This window comes from Eleginops maclovinus, chromosome 21 (genome assembly GCF_036324505.1).
Source record: "Eleginops maclovinus isolate JMC-PN-2008 ecotype Puerto Natales chromosome 21, JC_Emac_rtc_rv5, whole genome shotgun sequence".
Lineage (NCBI taxonomy): Eukaryota > Metazoa > Chordata > Actinopteri > Perciformes > Eleginopidae > Eleginops > Eleginops maclovinus.
Genome location: NC_086369.1, coordinates 12,576,761 through 12,599,566, shown reverse-complemented (window position 1 = coordinate 12,599,566; position 22,806 = coordinate 12,576,761). Strand labels below are relative to the sequence as shown.

Here is a 22,806-nt window from a genome sequence, read left to right as displayed (position 1 = left end):
TAATGGTCTGCATTAGGCAATTCTCCCTGACTTAATAAACTTGAAATAGAATTGAGAAAAGTCAATAAGGAATTCAATTGGCTTTCGAACACAAGCATGAAAAACGCTGTGCTTTCTTTTTTTTCCACAATGGTTTTGCTTTTAGTCCATTTCACAACCTCATGGACCTCCAATACTTTTTTAAGTCCACTTTATTCTTCCTCTATTAAGAACGTAGGACTAAAATGGGTTTGTGTTGCATCTAAAACAGCCTAATCCTCTCCAGTGTGTTCAGTTCTCTTGTTCATTGGGAGGCTAAAGTGACAAGACAGCCTCTTGTGTGAAGAACTCTAAATCCCTCAGGGGCAATCTGGATGAGAAGTGAAGACGTTCGTTTTTTCTACATCAAACCCCTTCCCGAAAAACAAACATACTCTCACACACACAACCATACACTTATCAGCATGCACACTCTCCCTGTAAAGGATTTGAGGACAGCCTATTTAGATGGGATAGAGAGGACTCACGTGATTATGTAGGCATGTATATACGAGGAGCATGCACACACATGCTGAACTCTCGTCAGGCAGTGCATGAGTTGGACACATTATTTCTAATGTGATGAGGAAGGCATGCAGGGGGACATTTGGAGAGGGTAGTTTGCTCTTCTTGGCCATATGTCCATTTCTGACTCATGACACAGCATCAGACTTTACAACCAGTGTTCACTTCCAATCTCAAGCCTGATTAAAAACCACCTGGGAACACTCTGTTTCAGCCTGGGTCTGACACAGCACGCTTTGGGAAACTTGCCCAGGGATCATCTTAGCCGTTAAATGATGAAAACAACCGTGTCCTCCTCGTGTCCTGGCTTGGCTTGGTAACACTTGGGAATTAGATATTGGGTCGCCACTAGCATTATAAAACAATTTTAAAAAAGAATGAATAGTTTCTCAGACTGTCAAGATATTGCTCTCATCTAGATGCTAATTCCTTTGAAGTGATGTGAAGGGATCAGGCATTGCTGTTAATAGGGTATTGGTTATGTGCCCAAAGGATATTAATCAAAATATACTTTAAAACCAGTTACAATTTCCTATGAACAAAGGTCATTTGGTTTTCTTTAGATAAGATAATTGCGCTCATACCAGTGAATTTGAGCCAGAACGACAATATTGCATCTACAGTATACTGTAGATGACTTGTCTTAACCATTTGACCGGCAAGTTGATCATCGGGGCCAGTTTATCAAAAACTACCATGTCTCTTTAACCCTAGCCAGGCTATGTAGGTCCAGGATCAGACATGGAGGGGGCAATTTACCAACAATTGGCTATAAACAGAGAAGATTCACTAAGAACAGAGCAGTGAGAAAAAAGATAAAGAGAATTGAGCCTGGCTGTGAATGCACTTTGACTTGTTCAATACAGTCCCATGGTTCCTGCATCACATAGCCTTCCAGGCAGCAGTAACATGAGACATGGCACCTCTCTTCTTCCTTCCCCTCCTTAGGGGCTACTGGTTGATGAAGATAATACCAGCCCAGGCGCTTGCGGCTTATATTAAAATGACATCCTGTGACATTTTACTGCCAGAGACGTCTTGGCACTTTAATAAAGTCTAGATGCCATTTATTTATAATGCATGGGAGAGAAGAAGAAAAAAAAACGTAACTCTGCATGCAGATCCAGGCAAGTGTAATCTGGTTGAGTTGAGTCTGGATAAGGTAAATTAATATGCCTACATCATGACAACATAGCCCCTAGCTACTGCTTATCTTTCTTCCCCAAAAATAAGGTAAGTCAACAGTTGTTGAGCGAACCTTTGTAGGAAGATTGGAATCAGAAATGAACACTTGGCTTCAGGGATGTATGGTGAAGGGTGGCACAATAGGCAAAGCAAAGCATCAAGCATTCATATAGTTATTTTGTAAGTTGTACTTACTAACTGGACCAATGTTATTAGGGATACCTGCAAGAGAGAAAGAGAAAAATCACAACTTAAATTAGAATCACAATCAGATTTGAGATTGAATTGTCTTTAAGGCAATCACTTTAACGTTCGTCCCAGCAGTGTATGGTTAGTCTTGCCATCCTCTTCCTGCCTTTATTGTGTTCATACCCCAACACCCGTGATTCATTCCATGAAATCTTGATGAGCAGTATACCTTGAAACTGAAGACTTGTAATACAATAGTATCAGGTTAGGGGTAGAGAGTGTCCCTTCCCTCACTTTCTACTCTTTCATTGCATTTCATTCCGTGTTATTAGCAGGTGCTTTTATCCAAAGCAGCTTACATACACTTCAATAATGCAGACATGACTACGGGAGCATAGGGTTAAATATGTTGCTTAAGGACACATTGACTGCTGGGATTGAATCACTGACCCTTCGATTGACCGATCGGACACTGAACCACAGTCGCCCTTTTTGCTACAACATCCATCTTTGAACCTTCGTTTTGATCTCAATTGCTCTCTTTGGTTTCTTCTGGTTCCCTTCATTATTTCTGCTTTGATTTCCCTGTTGTTGCCTTGAAAGGTCATTGCTGCCCTCTTGTACAGCAAAAGATACACACCTGGAAATATCTCCAAATCACTGAAAAAAACAGTTTCAGCACACACCACAAGCTCACAGACAGACTTTGATATTTTGAAGTTAAAAAGTTGACCCTTTCTCAGCACACTGTCTTTAAAGCATGAGCTGCCAAAGACACATGAAACGGAATCTGATGCACACAGACACGCAACATGTCAAATGATATCATAAATGGGAAATTCTGCGTCTGATTCCTGCCATAGGAGAGCATGTCTTATCCTGCTGCCTGCCTGCCCATCCCTCCATCAAGCAATCCCTTGTGCCAGACTGTCACCGAGCAGATAATAAAGTCTGTCTCATCCCCATGGTGACCAGATCTCTCCCACACCAGGACGTTGGCTGGCCGTAGATCTGAGTTTGATTGAGACGTTTAAAAGGCAGAAATAGTCTTCACAAGAAGCTAATGATCTAAGCACCGACATTGCGTCTTTAAGCTTGAAGGAAACTGCTTTGTAATTTTTGGTTGCCATTCGTGTTGAGAGGAATTTGCTTTCGGGAGATCAATGCCAGCAACACTTTATCTAATCATCTGTTTGGACTGCACCCCCTGTCCCCAATAAGGCAGCATGCCCACAAAAACAAACAAACAAACCCCCTCACCATGAAAAGGGGAAGCATACAGGGCACCGGGAGAAATGCGCCCTCATAGATTAAAGAGGAAGAAATGAAATAAGTAGGTTTTTTTGTCTCTCTACAATCATTCGCTTAACCATCACATCTTCGGCTGAGGAAGCCGTGGAAGTATCTGTGCGGGAAGTTTGGGGGGCCTATAATGTAGCCGTCACAAAATATCTCCAAGTACTCTGGGGGAATATGAGGATTTCCTGCGTATGTGCATGTGTTTGTGGACTTTGATCAATTCAATCACTCTTCCTCTGATCTCAGCCTGCAAGCTGTATTAAGGGAGCCAAATCTGTGACCCGTCTGAAAGCTGTGAAGTGTAGGAGGCTATGCTGACATATGGAGAAGGAGCGTATCAGTGGTCAAACCTCAAGGGGCTGGGCAGATGCTAACCAGGAAGGACAAGGGCAAGGACAATAACCTAACTCACAAAGTACAGTTTAATTAGTCTGGTATGAGCAGGTATAGCCTCAGTCTTAATATATATGTCAATCAGTTTCATATTTAAATCCCATTTTCCAAAAATCCCATATCAATGCTAACAGTGACTAGGCTAGGGCAATCTCTATGTATGCATATGCCAATTATACATTATGTAGTTCCTCACAAAGTCAAACATGTGAAATTGCAAGTTTTTCAGCTCTTTAAGTGAACCATGAAAAGGGAGAAAAACCCTAACTAAGTGCTGAATGAGTCTGATTAGGCTGACAATAATACATAGGCGCTTCTGTACCTACATCGAGCCTGGCAGGGGACCCATTACATTAACCTGAGAGGGATGTAAATATAAAACCAGAGAGCTGCAGAGAGGTGACTTCCATTAGCGTGTGCACACAGAGAACATTCTTCAGGTACACAGACACACACATTAAGCTTCATTGTATGAAACGTGTTTGCTTTTCCTAAATAAGTGTTGAACCTATCACTCCATTGTAAGAAAAGTGATCTTATCGAGTCAAACTTACTACGAAATCAGCTAATGACCCTCTGTAATTTGGTCTGGTTCAGGGCCAAATAACCTTTTCTTCCAGGTCATGATTTGGAACAACAGTGGACTGTCAGAGCAATTATTGGCCGCCTTATGAACAACCTGTGGGGTTCGAGCAGATGTCCAGGATCCCATGTCGGGTCATTCGATTAATTTTCAATCACCGTCATTTCCAATCCCCTTCACCTGCCCAGGCCCCACCATTACGGGGCATGGCTGCAATCTAATTTGGTCCTATCGCACAGGAAGAGCATTAGGAGCTGCTTATGTTTACGGTGTCCTCCATTGATTTTTGGGAGTTATGCAGGGATCATGGTTGCGATCCGCTGGTTGGTGAACATGATCTCTGAGGGTTGTGCGATTCACTGAACATGATCTGTTCGCATGTGGGTTCAGCAAAAGAATAGACACACAAACGAACATGGGCATTAAAATACAGCAGAGAGCCTTTATCATGTGGGCCGTCAACTGATTTACAATAAGTCTCACATGAGGGAGCTGTGGTTACAATTCCCAGGGTCACTGGTCCAGTTGAAGCTTTGTTGTCATCCATCCAAGATCACCACTTTAACCGTGCTAATGGATCATCAGAAACTAATAATAAAATGTAGTCTCATGGATCTATGGGCTCTACATCTTTGGCTTACATCCTATTTCCTCACTGAACAAGCTAATCTGTAATTTATTCTCCCTCGATGTGTCACATATATACAGTATGTGCTATATGGGATTCTACTGCCAAGAGCTCATGTAGGTGTCGGCGTGGCGGTGTTTGTCTGTGTCATGACATTGTTCCTGTCAGTATCCATTCTGCTTTGACCTTCGATTTGTCTCACCTGTTTGTCTTGGTGCCACCTACTCTGAAAAAGGGCTTAACTGCTAAATTTCCACCGCAGGCAAAGTTGGTAATTACTTTCCCTGGCTGACATCATTTTATAGCAATCCATCATGTGGAGCTCTTTGGCTAGTGGTGGTGACAGGCATTGCTAACTGGTTATCAGCGGAAAGGCTGCCAAAACAAAAGCAAACGGCGCGAAACTTGATTGAATTCCTTAGGAGCAAAATTACGGCTTGCCTCACAGGAGTGCCCGGCTAAACCCCACTCTCTTTCAGTGTGTATAGCTGAATTGAAGGTGGCAAGTCTTAAAGAGCCCAGGAGCCAAGTTGGAAGAAGAACAGTTTAAGATTTCAGGGAAGGAAAGAGGTGTACTTCATTGGTGGTAGCTATGGGGGAAAGAATAATAAAAAAATCTGGAGAAGGAAGAAACAAATATTTGAAAGAAAGATTACCGTCACAGCTGCACAGAGCCGAGATGTGGAAAAGACAGAGTAAACAAGCTTGGTCTCTGGGGTGGTTGGGGGTGTTGTGGGGGATAGAGAAAGAGAATGCGAGCATGAAACAAAACCAAAAGATGGAGCAAGAATAGGCGCAGGGAGAAGAAGAAGATGATGGTGGGGAAGAAGGGCAGCGAGAGCAAAAGAACGAGGGGATGCAAAACAACGGGCAATGAGCTTTACAGAGAAAAAAGAGAGCGAACGGGGGTAAAATGGAAATTCAAATGGCTGTGGAAAAAGGAAAGAAGCATAAATGAGTGGGAGATGTTGGTGCGAGAGGGGAGAAGATGGGAATGAAGCTATGTTTACCCAGCAAATGTGTTTATGTGTGAAGATCTGTGAACACGTGGCAGTGAATGACTGAAAGCCTAGTGTCTTACTGTATTTACATTTAAACAATGGGAAGGATCAATTTCAAATGATTACCATGTTTATTTTATCAAACATTGGTTTTGAATTGAATTTATAAATGGAATTATTATTTATTATTGGCACACACTGGCATGTGTAATGTGATTACACAAGTGCTTTATTAGCACTTCATCAGTAAAGTAATGTGATTACACCAATACATCAGTAAGTAATGTGCTAACCAGGGCTCATGAATCCATTTAATGCCTATAAATATGTAAACCACATAATCTATGTTCAAATGTCACATCTTAGAGGGTCTTATACAATAGAAATTGTTTGTCTTCATTCACAAAATAATGAGATTTATGCTACAGTAGAATGTAGATCATTATTAGTCCCTTGTGGATTTGTCATTGAAAAATGTATAGAAACCTACTTTCTTTACACAGGAGGAAAAATTAATCAGGTCTATATTTGTGTATGTACAGCGTGTGCAAATGAGTGTGAGGGATCATGTTTGTGTGCGTGTGTGTGTGTGTGTGTGTGTGTGTGTGATGACATTTCTAAGATGAACCTCTCCCAGTAGGACTGGCAAAATACAATAAGAATGTTGCATCTGATGGCTCTGCATTAAGAACACTAGTTGGAGAACAACAGCATTAAAATGCAATCCGTTGTAACAATAACTGTCCCTGTCCAGAGATGACAGGCCGTCTTTTCATTTTCACCTGGGACCAAGAAGTGCCCGGTTTTTCAGATGGTGAGAGGCTCATGTGGATTTTCCTCTTCAGTCAGAGGATGAATCATTACAGTGAAATCCACGGCGTGTCCGTGCCTTTAAATGCTTTGATCAAAGGAGATCCTTAAACTGTGAGGCTGGCTTCTACTAAATCTGAACAAGTGTATCCTAATCCTGTCCTGACAATGAGATCTATTCCCTTTATCAAGCAGCACACAGAAAAACACTCAATCTCTTAAAAGGTTCTGAAATTATGAGTTTTCTGAATAGCTTTATTGTTGTCGAAGGTTCCTTAGCTTTGCACACCGTTGCTAAAATGCTAAGCTAATGTGTTTTTTAGGTCTCCTATTATGCTCTTTTATGGCATATATTATGGGTCTCAAATATATATGCTCAAAATACCAAACAGATCTCGGCTACAGGTCTGCTATACCTCTGTTTCAGCCCCGTTTTCGAAAAGTGCTGAGTCCCTCCTGCTGAACACACAGACACACAGAGAGGTGCTGCGGGGGGGGATTCAGCTTGCGACTGTATATTACGGACGATAGGTTGGGACGTGTCACGTGGGTGGGACGTTGCCAGGAGTTCAATGTAAAGCCAGCCCACATTTCCGATGTGACGTCATATCGACAGCAAATGTGGATCAGCTCGTTTGTACCCCCGTTTTTAGAGATGTGGGTAAGGAGGAAAAGAGAGAGGGTTGTATTTTTTGACACTTTGTGAGTCTCCTTACACACCGGGGACACATATTTATGTATAAAAGACAGCAAAAACTGCATTTTGCACAACTCATAGCATTCAGACACAGACACGCTGCAAAAAAGCCCAGTCCTCCAGTTTCAAGTGCATTTAAGGATTTGAAATGAGGGTACATTTTTACTTTTCAAAATCAACTTTTTAAAGGCCACCCATCTCTGCCCCCCCTCCCCCGCCAGCTTCTATCTCCCTCAGTGTCCTCAGCCCCACAGTGAAATGAACTGCCATGGTTAATTCTCAAACTGATCCCTCTCCTTCTGTCTCCACAGAGGAAAAAAGGAGAATGCGTGAGGCTGAGAGACGGGTGAGGGGGGAGAGGGGGCGAGAGACATAGATGGAGAGAGGAAAAGCGAGAGAGACAGAGCCACCCCAGAAGGCTGAGTTAGCTGTGACAGAGAGTGATGCCCACTTCCCCTCCTTCTATCTCCGCCATCCTTTTCTCTCTTCATCACTTTTTAAATCATGTTCTTCTTCTTCTTCACGCCATTGTACGACAAAATATCTCCCCCGCCCCCTCCCCAACTCCACACCCCCTCCGGATGATGATTCATCGATCTCCTTATCGCATCAGACGTCTTGATGGGCATAGTAAAAAGAAATTAAATCTTAATTAAATGTTCATCTTTGACAAATTTGTCTCCAAAGAGCTGCCATATGTTCACTGGGTTTGGGGGAAAACACAGAGAGTGAAGCAGACTTTTGGAATTGGACTTGAATTGGCTTGAAAAATACAAAACAGCACAAGATGCATTTTTCTGTCAGCCTTTTTTTTTTCTATATTCAGGAAGGATAGCCTTGCATTTCTATAGATTTTCTACTGTGTTATTACCTTATGGATTTTTCCCCCTCCAAGACAAAGTATAATAATGCACTTTATACTAAGACAGTTTTTCATCACTTGCAGGGCAAAGGGAGAGTGTGTGTCCTTGTGTAGTAGTTATGGATGTGTGTGTGGGAAATAAGGAGGTCTGGATGAGCACCTTTTTTAATAATGTGCTGTCAATCTGGGCTCTGGGAATGGCCATTTTACTAACCCTCCCTAAATCTCATAACACGGATCCTCTGGGAGGCAGAATAAGTCATCAGCCGGTGGCCCAGAGTCCTCGAGCACCACAGAGAGAAGAAATCACAGCAGGGGCAATAAGGGGACGGAGCGGGATAAAACGTAGGCTTACAAATGAATCCCGGAACGCTCCAACTTATACCACTGCCTCTCTTCTCCCTGTTGTTTTAGCTGATGTATGGCAGGCACACCGGAGAGGTTTAGAATGGGACGACATTGATGGTTTTTATGCTAACGTGAATGCTATTGATTGTAGCGCTTTTGGGAGATTAAATCATTAGCATCAGGATTCCACTCTGTTTTAAGTGTTACATGCAAGGCTAATGGCTTACATTAGTGAATGTGTTTCTAGGTCATGTCTAGAGCCTATTTTACACCTAAACCTTTAAAATAACAAGAAGTTTGAAGATGAAACACTCTTCAGAAATATGCAGAAAGCAGCACACAGTTCTTCTGTTGATGTGAATACTTGAGATCATTTGAATGAGGGACAGTTAACGTGCACTACAGCCCTGACCCTGCACACTCAGTTTGCACATACTGAAGCAGAGGGCAGGCAGTCTTTTCCCTTACTGACTACATGTTGTGGGTGTTTTTTAAAAGGATAGGAAGACAGTAACAAAGCGTGACGTCGGACACAGGGTGTCTGCTGTAAGCCTTTAACAATCACATAGCAATAATCCTACTGCACACTGCAACATGTGTGGTATATTAGTTATAACTTATTGCTAATATGGAGAAGGGCATTCCCTTAAATGTGAATGCTTCAGTTCATTCAGTTAGTAGTTGCTGTAATTGTGTAATTAGTTGGTCCACTATCTGCTCTTGATATTTCCAAACAGTTTGATTAGTCTAAACCACAGCAAAGGACAAAAGCAAAGAGGAAAACATCCTGTGCTATATACACCCAAAACAGAAGGTAAGTCCGCAGTGTGTTTGCTCCACAAACTTTTATCTCATCGTTTCATTTGTAATTGCCTTGCATTGCTTTGAAACCTCACAACTCTCACAGATGACACACAGGATGCTGCTAATTGGGATCCTGCATCAAATGCCTTGGGAAGTCTTTAATATCATTTCCATATCTATATCTGTATTAATACCTCCATTGTGATGTTACCCATTAATTACTCAATGTGTGTGTGTGTGTGTGTGTGTGTGTGTGTGTGTGTGTGTGTGTGTGTGTGTGTGTGTGTGTGTGTGTGTGTACTCACAGATATTAGCAGTGCCCTTGGGGATGGGCAGGTAGGAGCCAGCGCTCCAGGCTCGGCCCTGGTAACTCTTCTTGCAGCGGCCACAGTCGGGCCCAGTCGTGTTGTGTTCACACTCGCAGCTCAACTTCTCTTTGTCATACACACAGCTGTTGGCGTGAAGGTTGCACTTGCACCTGTCAAAAGTGGTGGAGAGCGGGGAAGAGAGGGAGGGAAGTTGAAAAGAGACAACCACGTTAAGATGAGTGAATTTTCTGGCACTGAATGAACAACACACAGATTTTATTTTGTTGGCTGAAGGGCAGCATGTCCTTGACTAGCGGTGGCATTGGAACACAGTCAGACCGGCTACAACAGTTGCTTGTTCAGTTTAAGAGGAGCTAGTTCAAAGGCAAGCAGTTGCACGAGCAAATCTGGCATCATTATTTCTTCCCTTTTTCTCCCCCCCCCCCCCCCCCCCCCCCCCCCTCCACTCGGGAAGGTAGTTTTAATTGTCCCACTGGAGGATGCAAAACGGTAGTAAGGTCATAGACGATGGGCGGGGGGAGATGAGGAGGGAGAGAGGGACAAAGAGGTGCAAGGGGGAGTCTGATGAAAACAAGCCAAGTTAAATTGTGGAACAAGCACTGGGAAAATGAAGGCACAGAGGCTTGTGGATCTGCGAGGCGAGAAATAGCTCAGAGTTAGCCAGAGGGCGGCGGTGAGCAACAGCCCGGCTACGTTAGCTATGACAAATTAATATGAGATGAGATCTCAGAAGCACATTTCCACTTTGGAGAGAGGGACTCCCTTAAGGTGCACTTAATCCTCATGCACATCCTTCTTGCAGAACCTTCATTTAACAATAAAGTCAGCTAAATTCATTTTGTGCTGTGGCTAGATGAGCATTGAGGGGATATCTATCTGTTAAATTAATTTATGATCCTCGTTCAGCGAGCTTTGAAGAATATGGGGAATTGTTAGACTTCCGTTCAAAGAACTTTCCATAGAAGACAATGTGAGTCGATTCAAACTCTGCTATGCAAAGGTAGTCATGGAGCCTTGTGTCATAGCAGTTCAAGAAAGGACCATTTAAGATATATTAGAAATAGTTACCATAACGATTACATTTTCTTATTCTAAATCTATAAATCTTGTATGTACAGTAGGTATTATCCTGTGGAATAATGATTAAGCCACCTCTGTCTTTTTCTGGTGTTGTGCTACAAAATACTTGAACAAGGGCTGAACTGAGATCTGATGCAGAAATGTCACACGACGCACGCTCCAAACATTACCAGCAGGAGGATGCTTTATTTTCTAAGATAACAGTAATGTTTCCTAAGTGCAGAATGAGTCATGACACAGTACCAATGCCAACACTGGCTGCAACTTTAAATAAAAACTGGAAATATGACTTCCAACAACGCATGACTCATCCGGAAATTATGGAACCGTGTTTGTTTATTTTAGGATTAAATGCTAAGAGCCAAACAAAATGGCACAATACAAAGCTTGTTATTTACATGGAAAGATGGCATTACTCCATTCCAGAATATAAGGTTAGCAGAAGTAAGCGAAACACCTGTTGTTAAATCATGTCCAAAACATTTTGAATCAGCATTCCCTTTCTCATGCTTCTCATGTCCTGTCCATGTTGTAGCTACAGGATGTGAGCAGTAATAAGGCTGACACTCACTACTGAACGGTAATCCAACCTTTGAGTTTTAAACGATCCACATTTAAATGAATGCAATCCTAGCTGCCCTTATTATATATACATACAGTATAGATATATAATTGTCCACATTTGTCTTGTTGCGTGATATCTACTGATGTTTCTCACAGGAAGGCACTTCCCTGAAAGCATCCTACTACCTAATCTAGGCAATAAGCACCCATGTTAAAAGAAATTCAACTAAAGTATTCTCAAATAAATAATAGCCAGCACTCTAGGAGCCTCGAAAGGAGTCCACTTTGAGGAGCTAGACTGTGACGTCTCTTTGTAACACTGGATTAAATCTTCAGCAGCTATGGCAGTAATATCCAGACCCCAGTGAGACATAGAGGGATTGATCGAGAAAAAGTGGTGTGAGTTAAGTCAGCGTCCATTAAATCAAGGCAGGAACAGAATGGAGTCCTACACGGCGCTGTTCAATTCACTTCCTTTCCTTCTCTGTTATAAGTCTTCTTAAGTCTTGTAAGTGTGTCTATGTGTGTGAGAATGTGTGTGTGTGTGTGTGTCTGTGTGTGTCTGTGAGGAACGGGTAGAGGATGAGCTGTGAAACGACTTCACATGGTCCTTTGTGGTTTAACCTTCAGCTTCTTTTAACATCGGCAACAATTTAATCAGCGTCCAGAAATGATAGCGCCGCCGGCATAATGATGGAGGCCGCCACTCAGGCCCTCAGGGCCTTATACCCACAAGCGCTGATGTGCTGCCAATCAGCAGTGGCCCCTGAATGTGGATACCAAGGGAGGCTCCCTCACCGCTGTGCCAGCAACAACAGCTTCAGAGAAGGAGCTAAGGAACAGCATTTAGCAGCCATTTAATAGCAAACTCCCTCCAGCGCTCCCAAAAGTGTGCAATTTTTGTCTTCATTCCCCTTTTGGGTCCGCTTCACTTTGAAACCTCTGTAGGTTTTTCTCTTTCTCACTCCGTCATTCTTTATATCATTCTTTTCATATCTCTCTTCTGCATCCACCTATTAGTCTGTCATTTTAAACTACTGTTAATAAATATTCATGGAGCTAAAGCATCTTTGTTTTTGTGTGGTGCTCTCAAAGAGATATTGCTTGAGGCAATATTGAGTGTGCCAGCCACCGGCTGTGAGCTAAAGGTCCTGATATGCATTCATAAAATTACCCATGAGGCTATGAGCTCAAATTGCTTGACTGGCAAAAGAGAAAAAAAAAAGAGAAAACCTTGAGTGACGTTTACATTCCATTTTTTCTGAGGGGAAGCAGCACACATATGCTCAAATCTGACCAAAGTTTACAGTTCTTGAAATGTGGGAGACAGGAACAATTGTTTGGCCCAAATGTATTATTTTTCTTTATCCTGGTGGAAATGAGAGCGGCCCAACGGACTTAGCTCACCTGAAGCAGTGTGTCTATGACCTCTGTAGTAATGGGATTCTGATCGACACCATGAGGGCAGACGACATATTGCGCCTTCCCACTGATGATTCCAGCAAACACAAACACAAACAGAGGAAAAAAAAGGTCTGTGTCCTTTCTATTAGTTCAGCCAATAGCTACATCGTTTTGTTCAGCCAAGTTCCTTCCCCGACATTGCTCTATTTAGCTGGTAGCAGCTTCAAAGCCAAAGTATCAGCCACTAATTGATAGTAATTATCCATAATCCAAGCCTACAACATCCCCGACGCACAAAGCTGCTGATCCCAACAAATTGAGCAGACTAAACTCAACATGGTCCTTAAGTGGGTTAACTAAGTGAAGCAATTAAATTTCAATCTAACGCCCAGGTGTTTTCATACGCAAGCCAATTGGGTCAAACACGGCTAATAAACACTTTTTTAAAGCCGGTGTCTGGATTCAGTGTGTGGTGCAAATAAATGACAACAGACAGGGGGTCGCAGAGGTCGGGCAGTGGGGTGGGGGAGATGCCCTGGGGGGCTGTTGGTTCAGAGAGCACTCAGGCTTAATTATGTGTGATGAAAATGAAATAAAAACACACGAGTGGCTGTTGAGGTTTGTGCAGATAATATTTCACATACACACACACAACCAAAAAGGGACCATCACTCCATGCTGACGAAGTGGGGACATCTGTTTCTGGTCTGTATTGGCTTGAAACAGATCATCCTGTCTGCTTACGTCTTACTTACTAATTGCCTCCTCTACCTCTCTCCCCCAGCCTGCTTTGCATTGTGGGAGGAAGAGGAAGAAGTGAGATATCAGCACCATGTCTCCTGGGATGGACCTCGCCCGTAAACCTCCCCTTAATTGCATCCTTCTTTATCAGAAAGCATGCAGTTTAGAGGAAAATGGAGATTGTGCGAAGAATCATGGCCCATTCTTTACTTCTGTCTTAAATGCCAATTTTTGTTTGCAGGCAAAAAAGTGATTTACAGAGCAACTGAATTATAGGGCTTTTAAGTATTTACACGTGCAGTTTAACCTATCGGAGATTACTGAACTTGTTGCAGATCTCACATCGAGGTGAATACATATGACTGGAGTAAAGGAAGAAACTGTTAGTCAGAGGCTCAACTAAACAGTAAATATAAGACATATATAGCGTTTGTAACTTACAACTGATGTACTATTTGTATACTCTGTCGGAAGATGGTTTCAGCTTTAAGTCCACAGTACAATGCACAGATTTTACACAGGTAAAAACCCAGTCTGACTGAAGGCTAGTCTAACCCTAAGTCTAACCCTTATCGTTAATAGAAATAAAAGCAAGAAAGATACCAGGCTGTGCAGTTGTTACCTGTTCTTAAATCATATTTTTAATTAGGTTCAGTTTGTATAAATGCAATATACATAGGGGGTTGAATCAGAAGTCATAACTAATTTTACAGCCTGGCTGTGCTCATGATTGCAGTATTATATTTGTATTGGTAAAAAAGTGATAAGCTTAGGTAGCCAATTAAGTCTTGAACTTTCACTCGGATGCTGACCTAGCTGACCTGTGGCAGCTGGTTTTACAGTTGCAGCACGTTAAATTATTTTTAATGATTGTTTTGGTGAGCTGGATACGTGTTCCGGTTTCTGTTGTATGTTCCTCTAAAAGTAATTCATTAAAAATATAAACTCTTGCAGTCGTGTAAAACTAAAATGATTATAATAAAAAGCAGCCAAGTTAAAGGAACAATATATTTTGTGATTCTTGTACTGCTGCTTCAGTCCTTCTCTGGTTCCCGGCTTTGAGGTAAATGTCTCGCCTGCCTGTATCAATCCATCCGGGCCATCCATCTATCGAATCCTCAACATTACTAATGTATGCAGTTGGACATGCCATCCAAGCAGGAGTCAATCAGGGGGTCTTTAGTGCCTGCGACAAGCCAAGGTAGTTCAATAGAATCGACATGCTGGGCCTCACTGATACTGCTCTCAGCTAAAGACTATTGGCTGTGGACCCGGCCACAGAAAATGCACTGCAGAGGAGAGAGAGAGAGAGAAAGAGAGCTCCATCATTGGGAGGACAGTGCCATAGAGATTCAAGGAGAGGCCAGGTGGAGAAGAGATATTAAGCGATCTTGTCATTTCATAAGCGACATTGATGACTGGCGCTGTTAAAGGAAGTAACTCCCCAAAGATTCTGCAGCATTGATCCGTTTGGGTCGGTAGCTCATCCGCAAACGAGAGGTTATATTGTATTTGACCTCTGTGTGAGAGAGAGTGTAAGTGTGGAAAGTAAGAGAGAGCAGGGGTAATGTAGCAGGAGAAAAACCTTTGACTCCTCCACACCAACACATTTTCTCATTAATTATCCAACACTTTCGTACAGTATACATTTTAAGTCTCACTTATTCTTTGATAAGGTTCTAATCATATGAATAACACCACAAATGAGGTGAAAATATAAAATGTACAACTAAGAAGTGTTACTTCTTAGATGTCTTCTGTTATCTTGTTACTTTTGCTAATGTCACCCGCCATTAAGCTTTGCCAACACTTATCCTTGTTACATAATCCCCAATGTCTGAAGCAGACAACTCCAAAAGCTACGCCCGCCAGGGACCAGAAACTGAAGCCAGGGAAGGACCCGGAGAGCAGGTGAAATTACAGAACATGTTGGCATTTTCCCAGCTAGCAGAGGGGCTAATTCTTAGCATCTCCTTTCCGTCTTTATAAGCTCAGGGCGGTATGAGTGTCATCTGTTGGGTTTGCAAATAACTGGGGGACCCTGATAAACCCAAACCCGAACCCTGTGTGTGTGTAAAGGATTCAAAAGGAAAATATCTGAGTTGTGTGTTGACATTGGAGCCAGGACGTGTGCTTTCAGACTGTAATGAGTTTATTTAATATAGGGCCATATCAAACCTTTGAGCAGACAATATTTTAAAGAAAAATACTAATTTAGTGATTTGCTATTTGGGTTAACGTAAGAACTGGAGGGTATTCCTACAAACCGCACCACACATTTATAAAATTGGCACTTTTACTTTTACTATTCTCACGGATTTATTGTTGCAGATCGACCGCTGCAGCAGGGGAAGGTATTTATGAATTAACATCTGGGTGAAGTTGCCTATGGAAGCGTACTCACTGTCCAAAAGCAGTTTTGATTTGATCTGCAGTTCAGAACAATGAATAATATCACTACTACTTTATTTTGCTATACATACGCCTAGTACCTGATGGTTAAGTATCATTTAGATAATTGAAAGCGTGTTATAAGCACCTTACGCTGATCTAGATTTACCTATACCTCTAAGTCTTTTTGCTTGTTTAACTGCCGCACATTCATTACCCAAAATAGAAGGTGCGCTTTGAAACTTGCACTTGTCATAATTATTTTCATTTCAACTGAGGGTGCAAAATATTCATCTGAGGGTGCAAAATATTCATCTGAGGGTGCAAAGTCACGAGATCTGCCAAAATAGCGGCAGGGCTTCAGATGTCTCTCCTTATTGGAAATCCAATAGTCCAATACACAAAGGCTTGTTAAATGGATCACTGATAACACAAATAAAAAAAGAGGGTCAGTGGTAAATATTTGCTTTAAAAATAACTGGTACGTACATGTGTGGGATTTGTTTTGGACAGCGTCGTAATTCAAAACTCTTACATCTTCCCCAGACCCTCCAACCAACATCTAGCATCCTCTAATCCGTCATTCAGCACCTCCAGTGAGACATCATGCTCCAGTAACTTACATTACCTTGCTAAAAGAGCATAGGTCTGGAAAATCCGGTACAGCACTTTTTCTTTGTTTGATTGTTATTCTTCATCTCTTTTGTCAGGTGCAGCTCTATTGTGCGCTCCTGTTCTGCTTGAAGGCTAGAGCACCGTTGGATAGCCATACATAATGAGCGTCTGCATTCATCGGCCTCCCCGAAAGATAACTTGCTCAGAATCACTTTTCATGACTCAATGATCCCATTATCAAGCAGTTTTTATTCATCACTCCCTGTCGTCTTCAGATCAGAATCAAATATCTCGCTTGGGGAGGTTTGGGATCTAAACAGATCGTCACTCTCGCTGTGTGTGCGTATTTGCGTGAACACAAGGAGAATTAGACAAACAGGGACTGTGTGATGACGCTGTCCACACTTCTCCCTTTGTTAGAAATGTCTGCTTCAGCTCACGATGGGGGACATACTGCCAAATGGTGTTTTCTTCACTGACGTGGCTTTCTTCTAGTCACACATACCGATATTGCAAGCTCAGGGGGATGTCTCACTGATAAGAGAAAGCCAAGCGTCTTCGGCGTTCATGATTCTATAATTGTAAATCATCACCCCTTTCTTTCACTTTGATAAAAGTGGGAATATTTGGTCAGGGAGTTGTCGGTTCTTTAAAAAACCTTTGTTTTGGCGCCTAATTATAGTATTTTTAATCTTCTACGTTTGATTTATGACTAAGATCAGACAATCTAATTGCCATGCAACAACTTTGATATCAGACACTTCTGCACAAGTCTGCATTATGTTACATCATATGCCAAAATATTTCAAATTCTAGCTTTCTATAAAATATACATTTATAAAAACGTGTAGATATGGTGACAGTTACATAGTCATGCTAGGGAAGAGATTGCACTTATGGCAAATAAGTCATATTTAGTACAGATGTATGGTACACACTTAAACTAATGAAAGAAACCATTTTTTCGGGGAACTTGAAGACAGTTGTGTATTTATGAATGCATGTCAAATATTCAATCTCTGTTTAACTTGGTTGTTTACTCTACCCCTACCTTCCAAATCTAAATATTCCACTGATATAACAGTCACAAGCATACAACACATAATACATTAAATACAGAACCATGTTGAAAATAGTTCCGGGCTGAGTATTTTATGTTTCTCCAGATGGCATCGACAATGCAAGTGTTGCCAACATCTATACCGATTACCAAATCATCACTGTGGCGGTGGAGGCTGCAAGGGAAGGAGAGGTCAATGAGGGGATTAGTCATGAAACCCTGACAGGAGCACCCATTATGAGGGAGGCTGTAGCCGACAAAGACGGGGGGAAGACACGTTGAAAAAGGCCTCTCCATTAATGAAATGGGTCACCACATGAATGTTGAATGTGCTCTGTCGACAGTGAAGCAGAGATAAAGCCCCCGATATGGCTGCTTTCTGTGCCCCAGACCCTTATTTGGCACAATGCAGAAAAATTGGCTACTTTAACTTGGAGATCAAAAGGCTTTATGAGAAATCAGATTGGAAAATGGCTCGTTGTATCCATTGAGATCGTCATGATATGAATGTAAACAGTAAGCAAATAATAAATGGGTTTGTAGGGGGCGTATTAATGTATGGGTCATGATGGGAATCAAAGATGCTGCCGGCATTATCTTTGTGTGTGTGTGTGTGTGTGTGTGTGTGTGTGTGTGTGTGTGTGTGTGTGGTTTTTTTAGATTGAATTCCTTTTGGACCAGATTTGGATTTATGGAACAAATATGGGATGGCTTTTGCCTGGAGGATATGTACACACACAAATGCAATCCCATTCACACACACACACACACACACACACGCACACACGCACGCACACACGGGACTTCAGCAGTGCAGTCTTCCAGTCCATGACATAATTCCAATCTGTTGTCTGTGCTGGCTATTTATAGTGATGAGAACTCTGTTATGTATTTTCTTGATTAACACACACACACAAACACACAAACACACACACACACACACACACACACACACACACACACACACACACACACACACAACCACACACGAATTAATGGGAAGTGATCATGAATTGCTGCAGCACGATTCCCCAAGCAAATACAGTAAGGATGCCTTGCTTAAGGGCAGGATGCATTGCCTTGGTGACTCTTGTTAGCAGGCCACTCAATCCTTGCCAAGCCCCCAGAAAGTGCATCTAATACATTTTTATAGAATTATACTCGAGAGAAAGACCATTTTAGCTTAATTCGCCACTTAGCAACTTCAATAGGAATAAACCAGGCCCTTCTTGCAACCCTGGACCCAACTATATACATTCGAGGACTGGAAACCATTACCCTGTAGTTCCTAAACACCTGCAGAGTGAGCCCCCCCTGCTAAACCCAATCTGAGAGAAATCTCAAAAGATCTACATTATCAGCAATGCAGCACTCCATAGAAAACAAGTGTATAGCCAGGTTAAGAGTTAACTTCTGAAGAGAGAAATGAATGTTGCTTCATCCCTGAGAACGGGAATGGGATTTTTTGAGGCGACGCGCCGCCAGTCCTCTGCTCCGCTGATAAAATCTTCATGTCACTTGTAGCTTTCCTCCTCATATCTCTGGACTCAGTTCATTCCTCTGGCCTGTGATAAACAGTAAGGGATTGGCTTGTACACCTTCTCCGTGTTCAATGCCAGTGACATGGCGGCTCATCACTGGAATTCATTTGAACATAAAGCTCTCAGTGTGTCTGATTTTATCACACAACTCAGGATCTGTTCGGTACCATTTACAGGAAGCAGGATTTGTCTCAGTGCGAAACATCATTTGATTTTAGAAACAGAAGGCACCCGAAGTGAATGCGAAACATTTTTTGTTCTTGAGTGGGTTCGTATTTAGTTATGATAAATGGTCTGCAGAACAATAGCAACATGCAAAGAAAGATAGCAATCAGTTCACAAAGGCGATAATGAGAAACACTGCAAAGAAGCAAACAGACTTAAAAAATGCAATATTTAAATATTCAAAATATTACAAATACTGTGAGTATTAATTGTGTGTTACATTATACATACAGTGTTGAGGTGAGAAACACAAAATATAAAAATGGCTTTTGTATGTTTAACAGAAAGGTTCAAAGTTATGCTCTAAGTGTTTGAATATCTTTGACTCTTGTTACTGCAGTAAAAGCTTTCCTTTACAGCACCATCTATCTTAAGAGCAAATATTGCCACTTTCACCGTGGTGCATTTTCTCACATAAACTACGCCTTCAGAGGTTTCTATAGGAAGCCTCCTTTATCAATGCATGCAGCAAATTCTTTCAGACAGGAGCAAGCTGAAAGCAAACACTGCTGTTTGTGTTATGAATATAAGAAACAGAGAGAAATATCATGGGCCTTATGAAAGTACAGTACAATAGGTTTAAGCTGGATTGTCTTTGGAAAGGGGCAATTCAGCAAACAGAGACTAAGCAGTCAAAATCCATCCTGCTTTCATCCTGCCATTTGTATGTGAGAGTGGGGAAAGAGGGAGGAGGTTTTAATAAGTAGCTAGAGGAATCGCTGCTTTGAAAAAAGTAGTGGAAGTATTGTTGAGCTACTCAGACATATGCCCTTGAACAATAAAGACAAAGTTTTTGTTTGCCGTAACAAAACAAATCAAACAAGCGATATCATTTTTCTCACATCCGCAGCACAGCGCAGACTTTGTAACCTTCAGAGAAAACTTTATGAACACGGAGTCTTAAATTCATATGCTTGATTTGCTTCACGTTTCAATCCACAATGGTTTTGATATGATAGTTTAAATCCAACAGAAATAATACAAACTAAACGTTGGGGTTTTGTGGCACAAAATGAACCCGACGTCCTGTAGCACACGTTGTCTGACCTGATGCTGCATGGAGCTTTTATCTCTTTAAAACTGCAGTACTTAGAAATAACATATTGATTTTGAAATCAATTCAACAGAAGCTGCGGATTTTATTGTTTCTCTGTGATATGCTGTAGTGTCCCTGTGATGAAAATAAAAGGCCTTTGTAAGTAGCCTGATGAATTAAATGCTGTTTACACATTTGGTTAAGGAAGATTCACTTCTTAAGCTTCATTTTTTAAGTCTATCTTACAAAAAACTTGAATGGTGCACCATTAAAAAATGACATCCTGCAGGATAATGTGTCAGTAAGTTAGAACTGCTTTGGGGGATAGCAAATATTAACCTCACGTTGGCGCCAGAGTACAGCAAGGGCACACCAAAGTCTTTCGATGATATAGCGACTGAAGTGATGGACCGACAGGCTGACACAGTGCCAGGGAGCTAATTAAGCATCTGAACTGTGGCGTGATTGACAGGAAATCATCACGAATATTTCTAGAAATATGTTCCATTTTTGTCCATTGCCATGAAGGACACAGACATTGTGACGATGGTCCGATGTTGCCGGCAGCTATATGCAGATCACTGTGCGCAGGCAGCTGTGGCCTTTAGATATTGTGCACCACGCTCTACTGGTGCCATGGTGACGCATCTCATATTCTGCCTCCGCCTATCGCATTTTTCAAGTCCGCCCTCTCCGCATATTCTTTCCTTTTTACCTTCACGGTTCACGAGTGTACTGCTTGGGGAGGTGTTTGCAGCTGGAGATATGCAATTAATTGGATAGGGGGGGCAGCTTCTATATTAATTCCGCCTCACACAGAAACACACCCACTACAGCTGCCGGGAGATGGGGACATGTTTGAGTAAAAGATCGTGAATGGTAAATGCTAAACACAAATAAACAACAGGAAACAAATTCAACATTATGGTTCTCTTTATCTAGATTAAGCTGTATGAGGACACTACGGGGACGGCAGGTGTGAGGACCGGTCATATCTCTACAGGGAGGAATGAAACTAATACATCATACTAGGATTTATTTCATGCAGAGTTGACCTTGCTTCTCTGCAGCTGGAGTTTGGTCCCCAGAAAAAAACTGTTGTTCGAACACCCATGCATACTTTTCAAAGCCTTATCAAGCAGGTTCCCCGAAAGCAAATACGAACGTGACAGAAAAGTTCCTGCCCCAACTGATACACATTTCTTTTGAGCTCTTCAACCTGGCAGAGTCAAGCTGGGAGGGCGTCAGTGAGAGACAAACCGGGGGAGGAGGATCAAAGCTAGAGAAGTTGAGAAACAACCTGGACGGAAGTAAGGAATGACAGGCGATGTATGTGTTGATGGAAGAAGGAAGACAACACAAAGGAAATAAAGAGGCAGTTGGGGCTGTTTAGGAGCATCAGGGAGTGGCTGATGGCTGGTAAAAAGTAACACTGAAGGAGGGTAAAGTGAGGTGAAGTATCTTACTGACATGCAGTTAATTACTCTGCCCCACAGGACAATAGTCTTAAGAACATCTAGTCAAATCAGAGTCAAATCTTTAATGAGAAGCCATGATATTTCAGTTTCCAACCAGGGGTCACCTGTTAGTTGAACTCTGCGGCTTAAACAACGATGCGGCTAATCTATATATTTTTACGGGCTAACGGCTACCAGGGGGCGCTCTAGCAGGAAGCGCAAGAGCGAGACAACGAAGGAGAGACTGAGAAAGTGTGTGATGAAGCCATTCTGAGGCTGTTCAATTCAGACACTGTCTGGAAAAAAGCGGTAATTAAAAATGTTAGAAGTCTTTCTGTGTGAACATCTCATGTTACAACACCTGGAAACCTGCGGCTTATAGACAGTTGCGGCCTATTTATGTACAAAGTTTTTCTTCTAAAATTTAGTTGGTGCGGCTTATATTCAGGTGCGCTCAATAGTCAGGAAATTACGGTATTTGACTAAATCAATAATGTTATTCATGCTTTGATTATCATTGCTTTACGTTACAAAAACACTTAAGCACATTACTGTAAGCACGGTGTTCTGGGACTGGGTTTAATAATGTGGTCTTTGAGCCTAAACTGTGTACACTATGGAACAAGTGACAGTGTGGCCAACAAAGTGACCAACTGATAAATGGCAGAAGAATTAATTGGTTGTCTGATTACAACCACTTTACATCTGGGTGGCCACCATGAGCGATCCCTGGATGTGCCACTTCCATTCTCATTATTCCACAGTAAACATGAGAGACACACATTAAAGCATTCTTACATCTCTAATACATTTCTTGACTCTGCTGGACCAACAAAAGGCTGCAGGTCATTTAATTACAGCCATAAATCTAACATGTGGCGTGGATTATAACAGATGGTCCATGTTATCTGGACCTCTCAGCTCGGCCTTTCCTACCAACGAGGCTTTCTCCCACACAATGACTAATGCAGACTGCTGATTTAAAAAAAAGGCTGAAATGCAGAGCACAGCAAAAGGTAAA

The 22,806-nt window shown here is 42.0% G+C and overlaps 1 protein-coding gene across 9 annotated transcripts in view; it reads right to left on the bottom strand.

Annotated features, from left to right (window-relative positions):
- ntng1a (netrin g1a) overlaps window positions 1-22,806 on the bottom strand; it is a 78,899-nt gene that overhangs the window by 13,574 nt on the left and 42,519 nt on the right. For all 9 annotated transcript variants that reach the window (XM_063912242.1, XM_063912243.1, XM_063912247.1 and 6 more), the window contains exons 4-5: window positions 9,648-9,820; window positions 1,924-1,950 (exon numbers count right to left, since the gene is read on the bottom strand). In XM_063912242.1, coding sequence (XP_063768312.1) covers window positions 1,924-1,950; window positions 9,648-9,820 — 200 coding nt within the window. The remainder of the gene's footprint in view (window positions 1-1,923; window positions 1,951-9,647; window positions 9,821-22,806) is intronic.